At 49.6% G+C, this 17344-nt stretch overlaps 1 protein-coding gene across 6 annotated transcripts in view; it reads right to left on the bottom strand.

The window, feature by feature from the left end:
• CACNA1D (calcium voltage-gated channel subunit alpha1 D) overlaps positions 1–17344 on the bottom strand; it is a 310124-nt gene that overhangs the window by 5497 nt on the left and 287283 nt on the right. For 5 of the 6 annotated variants that reach the window (XM_058561224.1, XM_058561213.1, XM_058561252.1 and 2 more), the window contains 5 exons: positions 6850–6966; positions 5765–6132; positions 5036–5062; positions 3631–3780; positions 1969–2132 (listed from right to left, as the gene is read on the bottom strand). In XM_058561224.1, the coding sequence (XP_058417207.1) occupies positions 1969–2132; positions 3631–3780; positions 5036–5062; positions 5765–6132; positions 6850–6966 (826 nt within the window). The remainder of the gene's footprint in view (positions 1–1968; positions 2133–3630; positions 3781–5035; positions 5063–5764; positions 6133–6849; positions 6967–17344) is intronic. The other variant, XM_058561234.1, reaches the window with a different exon arrangement.

The raw sequence follows: 17344 nt of genomic DNA, 5'->3' as shown, positions 1-17344 counted from the left end.
TTCTTGACCTCTGCTTTCTAAGCTCACAGAGCATTTCTCATGCCCCAGCAAAACTCCACACACCCCTAATTCCTGTATTGGAAAACTGCAGGGACCAGCCTTGGGGGAGACCTCCCAGGCATCCTGGGGCTGCACATGAAGCTGCAGAAACTGGGTTCTGTTTTAGAGGGCCCTGCTCTAAAAGTGCACGAAGACCAGGCTGAGCCCTTGGCAGGCCACTGCTCAAGGGAGAGGAACAAGACAGACAACCAGTCCTGGTCTGGCAGGCCCCACGCGCACTGTGGGGCGTGCTGGGGCCTCCTCGAGTTGCCTATATAGGACACAGCCGTCAGACAGCCAACCTCCGTCCCCCACACAGGGGCCGAATTCAACAGTGCGCTAAGGAGGATGGGCTTCTCTTGTCCGCACAACCTCTAGGACCCTCCTAGGATCAGATGGCAGGGGCCAGGGGCTCAGAGCCAGAAAAGGAAAAGCACCATCCCTCTCACTCAGGTGGTGCCTATCAGTTTTGAAAATGGGTCCACGTACAGCTATCATCTTGTTTGCTCTGCACAACCATCTGTGATGGAGGAAGTAATCACACTGTAGCTGAGAACACAGGCCGAGGAGTTCCACGTTCTCCCTGCCCAAGGTCTGAACTCATGGGCAGCAAAGCAAATAAAATACATTTTATTTGCTCTTACAAATAAAGAGAGCAGCCGCTCTTGCCCGCTCAGATCCCTCGCTTCACTAGGGCGGTGCACGTGGATGGTGGGCATTAACACTGCCACCAAAGAGAGTGAAGGTAGGTGTGAGGAGGGCAGTGGAACTCACACGAGCAAGGGGCATCCGCCCGGCCTCACCTGCACATGCGTCATCCGGTATTTATGGAGACAGAATTGCTGTGTTTAGCAGCATGTGTTTGGGGCTGTGAAATTAAATATTAACTATGGAAATAGGTCTGATTACACTCCCTTCCCAGCAGGGTTGTGACAGCTGGAGAGAGGCAGAGGGCCCTGGGCGCCACCCAACCACATTCATTATTGTGCATGTAGTCAGCAGACTCGGAGCCGACCTGTCTTGGCTATTTTTGGTTACTGATTAGAGTCCTGCTCAATCCTGGGTTGAGCTTCATTCCTCAGAAACACCAGAAATGGACATTCTTTAACCATCATCAAAATGCCCACATGTCCAAAATCACGCTGCCCAGCCAGGAGCGGCTGCATTTCTTTTTGCAGCCTGAGTTCCTCCCTCAAGGTGACCCAGATCTCCTGGGGGCGCCAGTTATGCCACCTGCACAAGAAAACCAGGTAGGGGAGCATCCAGCCTCTGCTCCTTCTCAGCAGGATGGGATGCCCCGGCCCGAGGAGGGGAGCGCCCACCCTAGAGGTCATCACCAAGGCCAAAACCTGCCCCACAAGCAGAGGGCACTGGCAGACCCAAGGCAAAGATGAGAGAGGAGGGGGGAAAGGTGAAAAAGGAGGAGAACTCCCCAGGTGCGGACTGAGGAGAGATGGACACCACAAGTTTCAGGTGCCCCTCAGAGACGTGGGCCTTGTAAGATAGGCCTGGGCTCATCCCTTCCCCACAGAGGGTCAGTTACCCCATCCACCCAAGGGGGCCTGACAACAACATGGTGCACGTCTTCCTACCTCTCAGGATGGATCCCAGGCTCAAAGGCAATGATAATATGCACAAAACATGCCTCTTATCAGATGCTACGTACTGGGCAACTTTAGGGCCACACACTGCCTTTCTCTGTTCTCAAAGAGAGTCAAGAACAGCGCTGAAGTGGCTCAGGCTCTCCCACGTGGGATACGGATAAGATAAAGGGAAGATGATAGGATCTCCAACCAGGCGGCTGGTCTTAAGGACTAAAGGTTCCTGACATGGCAGGACCACATCTGTCACATTCTCCAAGGCTGGGGTTGGGGGAGAGGCACGCTGTTCTCTGGGAGGCTTCACCCAAAACAAAAAATCTGGCCTCACATGTTGGGGTGGGAGGTAGTAGGCGTCTCCTTGGAGATCTCCGGGAATCGTAGCAAACGGGTGAGTCATCGTCCTCTAAGAAGCCTTGGGGGTGATGGTAGCCTCGAGGCCGCTCGAAGTCCAAGTTGCTGCCTGGATATCGGTTGTAGTAGCCATAGTTTTGCCTGGTGGTCAGGAAGCCCAAAGAGAGTAAGGGGCCCATGAGAGCCTAGTGAACAAGGCCTGTCCCTTAGCTCTAACAGACCCACATCTACAGTCCTCTCCCCACCTCCTTGGACACAGTAGACTAGCTGAGAATAAGGCAGTCCTCAGCTTCATGGAGGATTCTAGATGGAGGGCACAGGCCATTACAGGAAAGTTCAGGACGGCAGGCCTACGATGAGTGAGGTGCTGGTGGTTTCCCTCCCTGGGCAGCCTCAGACCCGGGTCAGATGTGACTACAGGTGCCCTGCAAGCCTGACTCTCACCTGCTCACCTCTTCCTTGAGAACCCCTCTCCTGATGCCTGTCCCTGGCCAGGTGCTGGGCTGGGCAACAGGACGCAAAGATGCATGAAGCACACCCCCCTCCCCCCCCACTCAAGGAGCTTAGCAGATACCACACACACACAGACATCCAATGCAAGCTGAAGAAGGTCTGCGCCAGGAAAGAGGAGTTCAGGATGGGTTCCGTGAGCTTTGGGGAGGGGGAACATTTCAGTTCCAGTCAGGGAATGAGAAGCAAGTCCCTGCACCAGGCTCTTGAAGAGAGGGTAGAATCAGGCCAGCAGAGATGGGGAAAGGGGTCCAAGCGGTGGCCATGGTGTGACGGAGGCCCAGAAGAAGGAAACTCAGAATCCATTTGGCTCAGAATCAGTGGTTCCGGAAGTGAGGCGTTATAGGAGGCTAATGGAGGAACTGGTGGAGAGCAGGGTGAGGGGGGGCAGGCTGCGGCTGGCCTGGAATATGAGGCTAACATCTACTAATAGCTCAGGTGCTAGAGGTGACCTCACTGCAGTACCACATCCACTTCAATGGGCCACCTGGGCATGGTGAGATGCAGTTTATAGAGGAGAGGGTGGCAGACGATCTTTGTCCCCTGCACCGCCTGCTACGTGTCCCAAAGCAAATTACCCCTTTTAACTTCAAACATTCTTTCTTCAGCACAGTAGCCTGGAGAGGCACCTCTGCTGAGAGATGCCACTCTGACCTCTTGTCTTCTCATCTCCAGGAGGGACCCCTCGATGGGAGTGGGCAACAGGTGCTGTTCATTAGGACCCCATGCAAGCTGCGGGCTGGCCAAGCTGCCATGCAGATGGAGCCCCCAGCCCAGAGCGCTCAGCGTTAATGAAACAAAATAGGATCTCTCAGAAGACAGGGACTGATGGAAAGGGGTAACCCGCCATGAGGCAGGCCAAGCTCTCACTTCCGGAGCCTCTACTAACAGCCTCACAGGCCCCTGGCAGAAAGAGTGACTGGGTCTAAAGAACAGCCTCCAATTTGCCTCTCTCTGGCCCTGTTTCTCCAGCTCTGACTTGTCCTGTGGCCTGGAGTCTGTGCTCCTGTCTTGCTCTCCAGGGCAGTCCTGGGAGCAGCCACAGGGGCCCACGGTCTCATGAGCGAGCAGAGCACAAGGGGCAGGAGAGGCGAGGCCCCCAAGGTCAGCCCAGCTGCAGAGCCCTCACCTGCTCCAGGTTGGCGAGCTGTCATCCTCGTAGTACTCCTCACCACTGAAATACTCCTGCTCCCCCCAGCAGCGGGGGTCCCGGAAGTAGCCGTGAATCTCTGGGTCTTCCTGGCAGATAGTTGGGAACTGCTCATCTCCTGAGTCAGACCTGCAGTTAGGAGAGAGGACCTGAGCGCCTGGGTAGGCAGCAGATAATTCCTGCGGCCATGCCTCAGCCTATGGCCTGCACCCCTGCCCGAGGTGCTCCTGGTCTCTCCCCGGATGCACCTGCCTCACGTGGGACTGGACTCCTAAGGCCTCTGGCAACGGCGGGGTGTGTGTGTGTGTGTGTCTGTGTGTGTGTGTGTACATGCACACGCCAGGAAGGCATTTCTCTCTCAGCACCCCGCACAATGCTGGTGCCAAACCACTATGCCCAGAGGCCTCAGAACCAAAGGAGTAGGTGTAATTTGGGGAACAGAGCAAGAAAACAGACCTAGAGACCTGCAGTGATCGGCAGCCCTGGGGAAATGATGCTGGACTCCCAGGCCATCCACTCTGATCCCTGCTCCATCCTACCATGGCCCAGGGTGACATCGGAGCCTGGAACACAGGGGCTCCCTCACCACCAACTTCCCACTGCGTCCAACCCAGGAAGTGCGACGGGAGTTTAAGATACAGTGTCCCAGAGAAGACTCTCCTGGACAATGTCTGCCAAATTTTCAAAGACTGCCCTGCCCCAGGACTGCCGTAATATCTCCCTGAACACCAGCCAGGCTCTGGGACATCACATCTCTCCAAAGAGAGGACAGTTTTTCCTCCAAGTTCTTCAATCTCTCGCCTGCCCTCCTCTGGCTCAAGTTGCTCCCGATTTCATGTGATATAATTAAATGAGGAGACCTATCCTCCCCGTCGCCAACAAAACAACCATCCCACACATTATTCAACCCAGTTCAACAAACAGGGGGCAGGATACACTGCATGTGTGTTGAGCGCTGCAGGGGAGACCAAGGAGAAGACCTGGCCCCTGGTCTTGAGGAGACTGGGGTCATGCTTTTATGAAGCCCCCACAAGAGGCTTTACCGCAGAGAGCAGCAGGCAGTGCCCAGCTGCCCAGGCCCAGGCATCTGGAAGTGCACAGTGGGCTCTCCCAGCACTGTTGTGAGGCCTGCAGGGGCTGGCTAGTGGACATGCTGGCATGTGAATCTGAGTCCTTGGGTGGTAACCGTCTACGCAGATATGGATCTGAAAGCTCCTTGGCTTAGAAATCAAAACAACTACCTCCGACTCCTGAGTCCACAGCCCTGAGCTCTAACATCCTAGTTGGCTCAAAGGAATTTCTCATCTCAGCATTGAGAGAGGCTAGCTGGTCACACTTATAACACACAGTATTTAACACATGAACACAGGCAATGGGCACATACCTAATGTAAGTTTCATAATAGCGGGTTCTATCCAGGAAAAGCATAACATGGGAGGGAAGGAGAAGATACAAGTTAAATATTTCCAACAACATTTAAAATGCAGATATCAGGCTACTTCCTAGAGCAGAGGTCAGCAAAGTATGGTTCACAGGCCAAATATGGGCTGCTACCTGTTTTTGTGTGGCCCACAAGCTACAAACTGTTTTTATACTTTTAAAGGACTGAAAAAAAATCAAAGGAAGAAAAATATTTCATCACACGTGACTATATGAAGTTCACATTTCGGTGTCCATAAATAAAGTTTTATTGGGACACACCTAAGCGTTTGCATATTATCTACGCTGCTTTCTCCCTACAACGGCACAGTTGAGTAGCTGCGATAGAGACCTGATGGTGCTAGAAGCCTGAAATATTTATCTGGCCCTTTACAGAAAAAGCGTGCCAACTCCCGTCCCAAAGTACGTTAGCACAACTGGGGAGGGCAGAGTTTGCAGCAGCTGCTGCCATTTTAAGAGGCATCCCACATAGCGCGATACAGGACAGCAGGCGGCCCTTTATCCTTGAGGTTCATCACGTGGCTAGTGCCTGAAGAGGCCGTGACATCGTGGAGCTCACAGGTTCTAATGCAAATACCCACTGGGAATCTCCTGCACGTGCCAGAGCACGGGGAGAAGGAACCACCTTGGGCAGACACTACGTTACCAAGTGCAAACACATTTTAAAGGTTACCTTTTAATACTGGACCTTCTTTGAGGCTCACGGTCATGCTTGTGGGAGGAATGATGCCCATTTTCAGACACATGCTCAAGGTTCCCAATGCTGGGCCGCTTTCCAGGGGCAGCTTTGGACATATTGGCATTATTGAGATTGGCATTTGTTGAGCTGGGAACTTGCTTTCCTATGGAATTATGGTTATGATGGTTATGACACACCGAATTTCCTGCTGGAGGAAACAGCGGTTTCTCAGTATCACTTGCAGGTGGAATTGAAGGCCTTTGGACATGCAGGGGACGGTGGGTGGTATTGGTCTGCTGAAGGGAATCTCTCCTATCACTATTAACATGATTGACATGGTTTCCAAGCAGGGCACCATTTCTCTGCAAAATAATGGGAGACAACACCAGGTAATTTAACAAGTATTTGATGCAGGCTAGCTATGTTAGGTAATTTTTTTCTACATGAAATACAAATTCTAGGTAAGCTCCATAGGATCTCTGTAGAACAATCTGAGTGTCTCAACGATTGGGGTGAATGCATCTGTGTGGCAGCTGGTCCCCACTGAAATGAGGAAGGTTACCGATTTCTGAGCTGGGGAGCAAGCTCTCAGCTGTCACTCGAGTGTGTTCTTCCAGTCGCTCCAAGTTGAGGTGACTTATACCCAGCAGGGCTGGTTGGCAGCCCCAGCGGTTGAGGTTGGGAGTAGGCAAGCTCTCTGGGCTGGGGAGCTGGGGGATTGAGGGTCGGCTGGCAGATCAAAGAGCTGGCTCAGGGAAGAAGGGGGTGGTTCCGGCAGGCAGCTGCTAGAAGGACCCAGGATGGTCATCCACACCGGCCAGTGGCTGTGGCCAAGCTCCTCTGAAGCTGCCAGTGTGGGGCAGAGGAGCAAGCTCAGGGAAGGAGCAGGCCCAGCCCTAGAAGAGGTGCTGTTGAATGGGGAGGCCCTGCTGGGGGGAGGGCATGGTCCGCAAGCCCCTCTATGCCCTGGAGCTTGTTTGCGTTCTCCGGGCTCTTTTGTGGCTCATGAACTACCCAAACTGGAGTCCTGCCCCACTATTTCCAGGTGGCCAGTGTGTAGCTAGGCGTGGAATAATTACTTTGAATACATCTTCTTCTTCTTCTCGTTTTGTTTCCTCGGGCTCATCATCTTGCAAATCACATGATATAGCACGCCGGATTTCGGGCCCAATGTCATGCAGTGTCCTTAATCCCGCCTAGATCAATGAAAATGGCAAAACAGATTAGACAACACGAGTGCCCTGGGCCTGGCCTGGGTCCTGGCTTTGCTCCTGCCTGATTCAGCGGTGGGAGGGGAAGGTTTCTCCAAAGGACAGCCCAGGGAACCGACTGCTTGTTTGAATGGAACTGAAGGAGTCCCTGCAGCCTCAGGGTTGTAGGGTGTGGCCAGAAGTTCAAGATAAGCCTAGCGTGGGGTGCTTGAGGCCCTTAACCCAGTAACCTCCTTTTCCAATACCCCACTTGCAGGGAACAGTGCCTGGTACTAGGGTCTGCCATGGCCAAGAGCCCATGCCCATGTCTAAATGTCAGTCTACGGAACAGTGGCCTGCAGAGCGCCGTCTCCCGGAGCCCCAGACAGGGCAAGGAGCACAGCCTGGCTATTTTACAGGGACGGTGGCAAGGACTCGCTGGCTGTGTCCAGGATCAGGAAGGCTACGTGCAATTGCCACAGTGCAAGCAGACCAAGCAGCCATCAGGGCCACTGGTTCTGCTAAGAAGCCATGGGAATGAGGGAGTGACACACACACCGCAACCACCAGCACACTCACAACCATGACAGATGGACTGACACACACACAAACCTGGGCCGCTGTGCAGTGCCAGCCTCTGAGGCCATCCACGGTGCCCTGGCCCACAGCCTGTGCTCAGGTTGAGAACGTGCCAACAGTCAGGTCATCCTCTTGAAGACCACAACACGTTGAAAGGGGCTCACCAGCCTCTGGAGGCAATGTGAGACCCACCAGGTGCCCCCTCCAGGCCCTTCACAGACATTCTGCATTTCCCTGAGGCCCTCACAGAGGCCTTCCTCACCCTGGGCCTGGCTCCACTGGGACACGGCCTGGAAGAAACCCTTCTGTTGTTCCCGACTTCATTAGGGAAACATTCGAGATGCTTACGGACTATATATGGGGAAGGTGCAGCTGCTGAGTCCGAGAAAATTGATGTTTTGACCATCAATTTGAAGAAAAACAGCATGCTGACTTAAAGACTAACAGGGGCAGTATAGCTACCTTATCCTTTTCCACAAAAAGACTTGCATCTGAAAGAGGCCTTTCCTCCCTGCCCCCAGGTCTAAGGCCACCCGTCCTGTGGCAGGGCAGCACTCCCCAATTTGCTGGCAATCTGTCAGCAACTCAGAGCCACTAAAGGCTTGGAAAATGTGTGAGACTCTGGCTGTGCAGGTCTCCATCCGCAGCTACTCCAACATCAGGGTGGTCTGCAGAGGAGAAGTGGGCCGAGTAGGGGGTCATCAGGGGAGGGGACCACTTCCCTGTCTTTCCTCCACAACCCCCAGCAGCAGGTGGGCATAGGACACAGACAAAGCATGATGACTGAGACATGCCCAGCAGTGGCGAGGGGCGGGAGGTGAAGTGATGGTGGCCACAGTCTGGCCAGATCCAGCAGGGCTAGCCCACTGGTGTGGGAATGCTCAGACTGGTCTTCCGCAGAAGCTAGTGGTGATGATGTTCATTTAGAATGTGAAGTCATATGGGAACTTCCCAAGAGGCTCTTGTGAAAATGGCCTCATCCATAACAGCACCCAGCCTATGAGATGGTCCTGTTAAAAAGGGCACACCAGGGGGCCGGCCCGGTGGCGCAAGTGGTTAAGTGCGCGTGCTCCGCTGCAGCGGCATGGGGTTCCCGGGCCCGGATCCCAGGTGCGCACCGACACACTGCTTGGCAAGCCATGCTGTGGCGGCGTCCCACATAAAGTGGAGGATTATGGGCACAGATGTTAGCCCAGGGCCAGTCTTCCTCAGCAGAAAAAAGAGGAGGATTGGCAGATGTTAGCACAGGGCTGGTCTCCTCACACACACACACAAAAAAATGGCACACCAGGCTGGGTCTGGTCTGAACCATTCTTTGAATAGAGGAGCAGCAGGTCTTTCCATTTAATGAATTATAGAGGTGAAAGAGCTGCGTGGAGTCAAAGTTTTAAGTTTCCTGGCTAGGAATGCTGTGGTCTTGCAGGGGAAAGACACACGTCCCAGAGCCAAACCCAGAACAGTTCATGGTGTGGTCAGTGCACACATACATATGTACACACACACACGTACGTGCAGACACACGTTTTTCCTCTCTCAGGATCCCCAAGTCCAACACATCTGAGCCTGGGGAACCATCTGGCTTGGAGGCAGACCCAACTTGCCATTCTTTTTTTTTTTTTTTTTTCTGTGAGGAAGATCAGCCCTGAGCTAATATCCATGCTAATCCTCCTCTTTTTGCTGAGGAAGACCAGCTCTGAGCTAACATCTATTGCCAATCCTCCTCCTTTTTTCTCCCCAAAGCCCCAGTAGATAGTTGTATGTCATAGTTGCACATCCTTCTAGTTGCTGTATGTGGGACGTGGCCTCAGCATGGCCGGAGAAGCGGTGCGTCGGTGCACGCCCAGGATCTGAACCCAGGCCACCAGTAGCAGAGCGCACGCACTTAACAGCTAAGCCACAGGGCCGGCCCCCAACTTGCCATTCTAATGGAAACATCAAGAAGGAAACTCTAATGTTAAGTGGGTAAAACCTCTTACATAGCCAAGCTGCAGGTATGTGCAGAGAGGTGGAGCCTGGCAACATGAAACAGCCTGCAATTCCTTCCTTCCACATTTTTTAGGGCACCGTTATCAAGGGAAGATAAGCCCAGCCAGGGTTTCATCGTCCGACTTTGGATCACTGGGAAGAAAGGGCTGTTACATATCTGAGGCTCCCAAACAGGAGACCAGGTTTGAGACACCTGCTGCCATCTCCACAAAATAAACACAGATAACCATGCACTAAGTCAACACCTCCAGGTAAATTATGTACGTTAATCCATGTTACAGACAGCATGGGCCAGGAACATACTCCTGAGTTCGAATAACAACAGATAATCCTATTCATTGTCATTCAACTGACTGAACTAGGTCTGATTAAAAGAAATAGAAAACTATTTATTTGGATAATTTTTAACATCATCCTCTGTTGACGGGTTGACATTTCACTGAAATATACATATAACAGAATTGCATAATAAAAACAAAAACTGTCTCCAGCACATCTTCAATGATACACAAGATTAGGAAAGTGCAGTGAACAGACACAGGACAGAGATTTTGTTTGCAACATAAATCATGGAGAAGGTTGAGAAGTGACCCAAGAGGCCACTTCCAAAGACAAACAATGACAACATATTTATTAAAGAGACATCAGAGGAGGAGAGAAAGCATCACTCTCCCCAGACACGAAAGCAGAGGTTTAGAAATCATGATTATATTTTGCTTGCTCCACGTAGGAAGAAACACACCTTCTAGGAGTCAGGGACTGACTTGACTCTTTCTCATGGGATCAGGGGAAGGGCAGGGTGGGGTGGGGGGCTGCATGGGGTAGGGGTGTCTGCCTGGGTTGGGAATGAGGGAAGGAGATGTTCCCAAACTTGAACTGAAACAAAGATTAAGCACAGCACCCTGAATTTATTACATATCACAAAACATGATAATGAAATTTTTCTAGCACACATATCAAGCTAACAGGTAGCTTAGGCTGCTCCAAAAATTCCATAGGCACAAGTTCCAATCCCCAAAAATGCAGAAAACTGTCTTAAACCCTTGAAAAAGTTACTTTTTTCCCCCACATTCCTAAAAAAGAACATTTTTTTCTTGAAATAAACACTTTACAATCAGTAAAATTATCTATTCTTTCGTATTTCATATCTGTGTCTATCTCTATCAGCAAAATACTATTTTAATTTGAAATGTGGTCATTAGCACTTAAACCAACACAATTAAAGCCATATAAAGTCATTCCGCTAACATCACAGTAGAATTATGGTTTTGAATAAACACAAAATTGCTATAAAAGATAAACATTATTGATTTAAGATGTCCAATTATATAAAATATTAAACAGAATCAAGCCTAGTTTCTGGTTGATTTTTAAATGCTAGATGTTATCATAAATATTTTTTAAAAAAAGAAATGTTGGCGCTTTGCCTGTAGACTGCTGCTTGAAATTTTAGACACCATTTAATTGGAATTTTATAGATATTTACTCTATTGAATGATTAAGTCACCCAAAAAAACTCCAAACTATAAAATCTCTCTAAATATTTCTGAAGCAATAGCATAAAAGAATGATATTTTAACATCAAATATGAACATTCATTTACCTTCCTTTCTCTTGCCCACCTTTAGGGTTATGTTTTTCCTACCTGGGTGCATTTGAAATGCTTTTGCTGCCTCTTCCCCTAAGCTAGCTCCATCAGACACACCAGTCACCTGCCAGCTCTCGGCACCACGCCAAGCACGTACAAAAGCCCGGAAACCCCTCCTGAACATACACTGTAACAGTGCAGATAAGAGATGTGAGTCTCCAGTCGGGACCGAGCCAGGCCATTCATCTTCGAATGTGAGTGCCAGCCTTTCAGACTCCAGCCAAAGAGCCTGCGTCTGGCAGAGCCTGTTCTCCATCACAGGCAGGTTTCGCTAGCCAGGGCTGGCCCTGCACGGCCATCTCGTTAAAGACAATTCTGGTTAACCCGTTAGCAGGATTCAGCCCCTACCCAGTCAGGGGGGATAATTTTAGACTAGCTCCATTAGAAGAAAGAACTGGAGATTAAATTCTTATGGAATAAACCTGCTCATCTACAAGCTGTCCCCTGCCTCCTCCGCACGCACACATCACACACGGGCACACCCCTTCTTTTGTTGTCATCATCCTCCAGGGAAAGTGTGATGGTGTAGCCTTTGTGTCCATTATGAGCAGTCCTTGAGTTATATATAAAGGTTTAGAATCATGAGCACGACACCCCATGAGTCATCCACAGTGATTCCGAGCCTCCCTGAAAAGTCAGCTGTAACGTTACCCTATAAGTTACCCTTGGCGTTGCACTCAACTGTACACACTGAGTTTGTTACCATCACTTGTAAAGATAAAGCACACTTAAAAAAATTACCTAAAGTGATCTATGACATTTCCCTGCAAACAATCTGATAGAGCTAGCTGCTTTCGTTCCACCTTGATTCTTGGTTGTAGTTTAAGACCAGAATTGGAGAAATTCTTGCCAGTTTCCTGATAATAGAGAGAGTATTACTTAAAACTTAGGCTCAGCAGAAGCCGCAAATCACGACTTCTATTCTGATGGCATCTTTGTACCTGTCAATGTGATCTCACATACTTCATCCCACTACATCCTGGGAGGGAGGGCAGGCCAAGATTTTTCCCATTTGGTTAAGTGACCTGTCCCGACTAGTGAAGGCTCAGCTAGGACTCTTGATCCCCAAGCCTGCAGTTCTCATGATGCCATGCTGGCCCCACTTGGACCACCACCGAGATAAAGTCATTGAGTCTACGGGAAAGAGTGCTGGGATCAATTCTCAATCATGCACTCACTCATGACCGTGACCCCTAAATGACTGTGGGTGCCACTCAATCAAGGTTAACCTTTCAACTAACTTAGCAGAGCTCTTTATCACTAAGTCAACATGGAAACAACAAATGATCACAAGATGTCAAGAAAACTGATCCTATGCTGGGCACACATCCTTGTCTCAGCCATGCCACTCTGAGGAGGTGAGATCTTTAAAAACACTGACTATCACGCACTGCTTCAGACCACCATTCCTCTAGATGGGCACAGGCAGTGAGACGTGGCCATGTGGGGAACAACACTCAGTCTGAACTTAGCTGGACACACGGGGGCACAGGCAGCTCCATGTCTAGGTGGGAGACTGGGGATGGTTCAAGTTAGGGGCAGTGCTATATGCAGAAGGCTCTTACCAGGGAGATCATAAAGAGGCTCCAGCACCCTTTTCCTTGAGGGTATTTGGGATTCTTCCTCTGGAGCAGCAGTTTTCAAAGTATGGCCCAGGGACCTTGGGGCTCCCTAAGATACCTTCAGGGATCCATGAGGTCATTGTGATTTGCATACTACTACTAGGATGTTCTTTGCCTTGTACACTCTTGTTCTCTCATGAAAGCACAGTGGGGTTTTTCAAAGGCTACACGCCCCGTGATGATGTCATCTCTCTGGCATTTTTGTGCTTGCATATTCTGAGTTTTAAAAATTTGTTTTGATTTATAATGCAGTAAATATTTAAATAAAAGCATCCTTAATAATTTTTAAGAGCACAAAAGGGTCCTGAGACCAAAGAGTTTGAGAACTGCTGATAACCTGTCCTCAGACAGGCAATACCATCTTTTCCTCAGGCACCTGACTCTTTCACCCCATCCAGGATTTCTGTGACTCCGCTGACCTTTCTCCACTTTTGGAAGAAATGTCCTTCCTGTGGCTTCTCTGGGCTAGCCTGTGGCACTTCTGAACAGATTGCCTTCACTGTGCCTTAGGCATGACATGTCCCCTCCCATTACCCCAAACAGCCACCTCTCCTAGGTCTATGATGTGCCAGGGAGAATAGATTCACACAGGTACCTACCCAACCTCGAAACAGTTAGCAAGTGTTAGCAAGCTCCTTCCCATGGATAATTGAATCGTGACACATTTGGGCTAATGAGGGTACTAGGTGGGTATTATTCAATAACACACTATGATAAAGACCTTTTGCTACTGCATAATATAACTTGCCTTAACTTCTTTCCAGTAATTCTACCTTCTCAAAGACTTTGAAAATAATCATTACTGTTCTCAGAAGGGAAAGGTCGCCCGCTTCTCAGAAAAAGTAGAGAATCCAGTACCCAATAATCCTGTGGATTAATTTAGTTTTTAATTGGGTCACACCATAGTGTAAGCTACTTAGGAAGAGCCTGATGCCCAATCTTACATCTGCTTTCCTCCGATGGATACTGGCCTGCATCGTGTCTTCTATCCAGGAGCTTAAGAGTTTAGCACCATGGATTGTGGAGTTGGGTACCAAGTTTGCTGAGTGAGTCTGTGACAATTCTGAGATAACAGACTTGAGTCGTGTCTTACAACTTTTCTACATTGAAAGCCACACTCTTCTGCCAAGGTTTTAGGAGAAAGGACAGAGGTGTCTGCAGTTTGACTGTAAACCAAGTCTCAGGGAAGACTTGTTTCCCTTTTGAGCCGAGGCCGGAGTAGCCCCCCACCATTTCTGGCTGTCTTTCATGAACTAGCGTTGGCTACCAACGACCACCAGTGCCGTTACTCAGCAACACAGCCAGGCCCACGTGGGGCAAGATTCTTGTTTCATTTAAAGCATTCTCTAAGTTCCATCTAGAAAGTTACTATTTTCCAGTTTTTACTTATTTGGAAGGACTGTGAAGAAAGGCATGTGGAAACACCAGCCATGCAAATTGCCTGGGGCTGTTCTGCGGAGGCTTTGGCATATGGAGACAGATCTGGGAGACAGTTGGTCACACTGGCCCTCTGAGAGAGGGGCGACACAGTGGGTGAGCACAGACCGTCCTTCAGTGTTTAATAAACTTGACATCACGGTGGGTCAGAGACAAAGAGGGATCATCTGTCTGATGGTGGACCAGCTCTCCTCTGTGCCCACAGGGCTGACCAGCTTTCTTGTCAGGGATGACAGACCAAATACTTAACAACTGGTACATCCCAGGCGCTCCCCAGTCAGAGCAGAAGTAGGCCTGCAGACCACAGTAGGGTCTGAGAGGCCCCGCTACACCAGGCATTAGCCCTTTAGTTGCTGGATCACAGAGGGGTCTGGAGAGGGGCCGGGATGTTGGCAGAGCGTGAAGAGACTCAAGGTGCTGGGGCCACATTGCTAACTGGCAGGTACAGACATGCCTCAGATCTTCACATGGGGTCCAGCCACACTGCAGCGTGATGGCTGGCTTTCAACCCCAGCCCCACGTCACCACTCACGGTGCTGTGTGAAGAAGTCAAACCTGGTCTCAGGCCCCCTGGCCACTGTGGTGAGAATCTGTTAAACCCACCACGAGCAACTAGACTTAGGATAATCTGCACATGTGGGAGCAGAATCAGGGGCCAGGCCTGTTTCCATAGTGAGGCCAGGGAGTCCACTTAAGTCCAGGCAGGTCAGACCACTTGGTATTGTGAACCCCTGGGGTCAAAAGGCAAAGGTCACAAAAGACATCACCGGAACACCCTCCCTCAAAGCTGGGAGGGACCCTGTCAGTCACGCACAGGATGGGCCTGCAGGACTTCCACTAGCACGGCTCTCGCCACTGGTGACACTGCTCCCCCATCTGCCTTGTCTTGGATGAGCACAGCCAGGAACAGGGCTTCCCCACATTCTGCAGGCTCTCCCCACCTCGTTCTCCACAACCCCTCATGCATGTAGACATGCATGCAGCCTCCAGCCTGCATAGACCAGGGCAGGTAAAAAGAACTTATAACCCTTCCTTTCTCAAGACACTTCAGAAACTTCAACTTCTGACACTAAGGTTACTTTTGAATATTGATTTTAAAACTCAGATAGGCTCCTCTGGGTATCCTGGGCTCAATGTCAGATGTACTGACTCCTTAACCACTGTTTGGAATCAGCTGAGATTTTCAGATGGGATGCCCTCATGAAGCAACTTCTTGTGCAAAAATCTACTGTTCGTAAGATGTGAAAACACAACCTATAGAATTACCTGTTTACATTTTTATGCATTTCCACGATATCTTAAAAAGGAGAGAATTCTCTTTCTCAATGGGTAACTACAGTACAGAACAGAAAAGAGATCAAAGAAAAACAAGAATTTCTTAAAGTTCTGGTAGTAAACAGGCATATGATATTATTATTGTTGTAGTCTTAATAATAAGCAATTATACGTTCAAAGTGCTTTACAATCACTTAGCTATTCCTCACAACAGCCCTGTGAGGTAGGTCGACATTATTACCCCCATTTTACAGATGGGGAAACTGAGGCACAGAGAGGTTAAGTGTCTTGCCCAAGGTCACGCAGCAAGTGAACGCTGGAGCTGGGACTAGAACCCCGGTTCCCTGACTCCCAGTGTCCTTGAAACTAGACCACACTGCTTCCAAAGAGGCACCCCCAGACTGGCTTTGAGCACGAGTTAAAGACGGACAATGTTGGATGAGGTTTGGGTGTGGTGGTATTTCCCGTAGACACGTTAAGATGGAACCTGAGGTGTTGCCTGGATTGGTTTTGGCATGCGGGTGTATGTGTTAGTTTGAATGGGTGTATCTGAGCTTCCTGTCCTGCCCACTTCTCACTGCATTCTGAATGGGGTCACTGCAGAGAGCAGGAGCCGGATGGTCAGGAGGTTGTGACAGATTGGCATATACAAAAGGAACTCGGTCAGCTCAGCGCCAAGGGGCCTGCCAGTCTCTGGGAGTTCGGGCAACCTAGGGATGTAGGACTCGGGAACGGAGTCAGCTGCCCACCTTAGGCAGGTCTGCTTAATCTTTTTATTTTTTAAACTTTTCATTTTGTTTTGTTTTACTGGCCAGTATCAGGAAGTTGTGTTCATTTCGTTTCTCTGCGGGGCGGCTGCCCCCCTCCTTTGCTCTTTCCCACTCTTTCCCTTTCTCTGAGTCTCTGGTTGGAAGGAAAAACTGTTAAGACTTGCACGTTCCCTTTCATGAAAAAGAGCCACCACGAGCAGCGTCCGCGATGGGAGGCCACGGCTCGGCGGGTGAGCCATGGCCCTGCTTCCACCTTCCGGAGGAGTGCTTTGCTTGGAAGGGGTCTCCCTGGGGCCTTGGGTTTGCTTTTTCCTGCATTTCTCCTGAAATGCTGTTTCAGTGGAAATAAGCCCACTTGAGACTTTTCCCTTTCAAGGCCTTAGCCACAAACGCCTTCCGACTAACGAGCTTGGTGCTGTAGCTCAGGCAGAAAATTCTAAAGCATCCGTTCAAGCATCTGAAACAAATGAATCAGCCAGTGAAATCTCATCTGTTAGCATCTGTTCTCCTCTTAGATTAAAAAAGAGAAAAAAAAAAAAAGCCCTTTTTATGTCTTTAGATGGCATGCTTTAAAAAAAGAAAAAAATCTTGCTACTTTTTAGACTAAGGTGGCTAGATAACAGGTATCCGATATTCCACAAATTATTCCATTTTTCCTCTGTTTTTATGCACTGAGCCTCCCTCAGAAGGCCACATCAAGGCACATTAGGGACCAAGTGCCATTTGCTTCTTGTATACCACCCACCTTTTCACTTGACCACCTACATCACCATCTGTTGGCTGGGGCACAGGCTTTAACATTATAAAACCTGACAACCTAATTCTTTACAAGCTGAAAGTAGTGGTCTCCTCCTTAAATTCAAATTCCAAACTGGTTAAATAAAAAAAAAAAAAAAAAAAAAAAAAAAAAGACTATCTTTCTAAAGTCTTCCTGTCATTAAGGCTCCTATTTGGGATGAATGGGGGACAGTCTCCTCAGATTCCACCAGAGTGTCTTTTGCATAAAGGAAATCCTTGAACGTCAAAAGCAAAAGAAATGAACAGAACTTTTCCCACTTTAGGATCTT

This window comes from Diceros bicornis, chromosome 2 (assembly GCF_020826845.1).
Source record: "Diceros bicornis minor isolate mBicDic1 chromosome 2, mDicBic1.mat.cur, whole genome shotgun sequence".
Taxonomy (NCBI): Eukaryota; Metazoa; Chordata; class Mammalia; order Perissodactyla; family Rhinocerotidae; genus Diceros; species Diceros bicornis.
The sequence above is the reverse complement of the archived record's forward strand: the minus strand, read 5'-3'. Positions and strand labels throughout refer to the sequence as shown.